This window comes from Papilio polytes, unplaced genomic scaffold (genome assembly GCF_000836215.1).
Source record: "Papilio polytes unplaced genomic scaffold, Ppol_1.0 DF823912.1, whole genome shotgun sequence".
NCBI lineage: Eukaryota > Metazoa > Arthropoda > Insecta > Lepidoptera > Papilionidae > Papilio > Papilio polytes.
In genome coordinates this window covers 737,345-738,218 of record NW_013525292.1, presented here as the reverse complement: position 1 = coordinate 738,218, position 874 = coordinate 737,345, and the positions used below count along the sequence as shown (strand labels likewise).

Genomic DNA, 874 nt, shown 5'->3' with positions numbered 1-874 from the left:
TGCGACATCTTGACAGTCTCGGTGGAGGAGCGCAGGTAGGGCGGCAGCGACCTCTGCAACAAACACACGATACAATTACATACACATAAAACTTAACTTGATAAAAATCGGCTCAACATATAAATTTACTTTCACTTTACACTTCGACGTACCCAAGTATGTTACGTATCTATTTTTATTAAATTAAAATAAATAATCCACTCACGTAGACATCATCTCTGGCGTTGAATGGGTTGACAGACGGGACTTCAGATTGTGGACCCTTGATCTTAACAACCTGCAATTAAGACATAAATTTAAAACAGAACAAGACAACACGGAGCATATTACCGACTTAAAACCGATAAAAAAAAATTTACATACACTAATGTATTATTTTATTTTGGTTTAAAATAATTAGGTATAATATACCTTGCGTTTGTAGCAAACAAAATAGCACAAGTGCAAACACATCGCGCACAGACCAGCGTATGATATAATGCGCGCTGCGGCCGGATGTAGCGTGACTTATATGCGAACGCATTACGCCTTTTAGACAATCCGCTTTGTTTTTTAAACTATTGTAATTTGTAGAAACTTGCCTTCGCCGCGACTTACCGGGCTTCATAAGTATGCATATTTCTTTTCTAATTTGAATATTCGTCCGATTAGATTTTATACGGGTTAGTGGAAAACGAAACACTTCACACACACAAAAAAAAAAGGAAAAGCGTACAGAAGAATTGAGTACCTCCTTCTTTTGGGAAGTCGGTCAAAAAGATAAAAAAGTACAGAAATTAAATTTTTTGAGATTTTTTTTTTCAGTCGTATAAAATATGCAACAATTTTGCCATTTTTTCTTTCTAAACTATAAATAGTATCTGGGATAAATGAA

General features: G+C 35.2%; 1 protein-coding gene across 1 annotated transcript in view; it reads right to left on the bottom strand.

Moving 5' to 3' along the window:
- Positions 1 to 874, bottom strand: part of LOC106102637 (adenomatous polyposis coli protein-like) — a 30,916-nt gene that overhangs the window by 4,974 nt on the left and 25,068 nt on the right. The window contains exons 9-10 of the mRNA XM_013282178.1: positions 206 to 277; positions 7 to 53 (exon numbers count right to left, since the gene is read on the bottom strand). Coding sequence (XP_013137632.1) covers positions 7 to 53; positions 206 to 277 — 119 coding nt within the window. The remainder of the gene's footprint in view (positions 1 to 6; positions 54 to 205; positions 278 to 874) is intronic.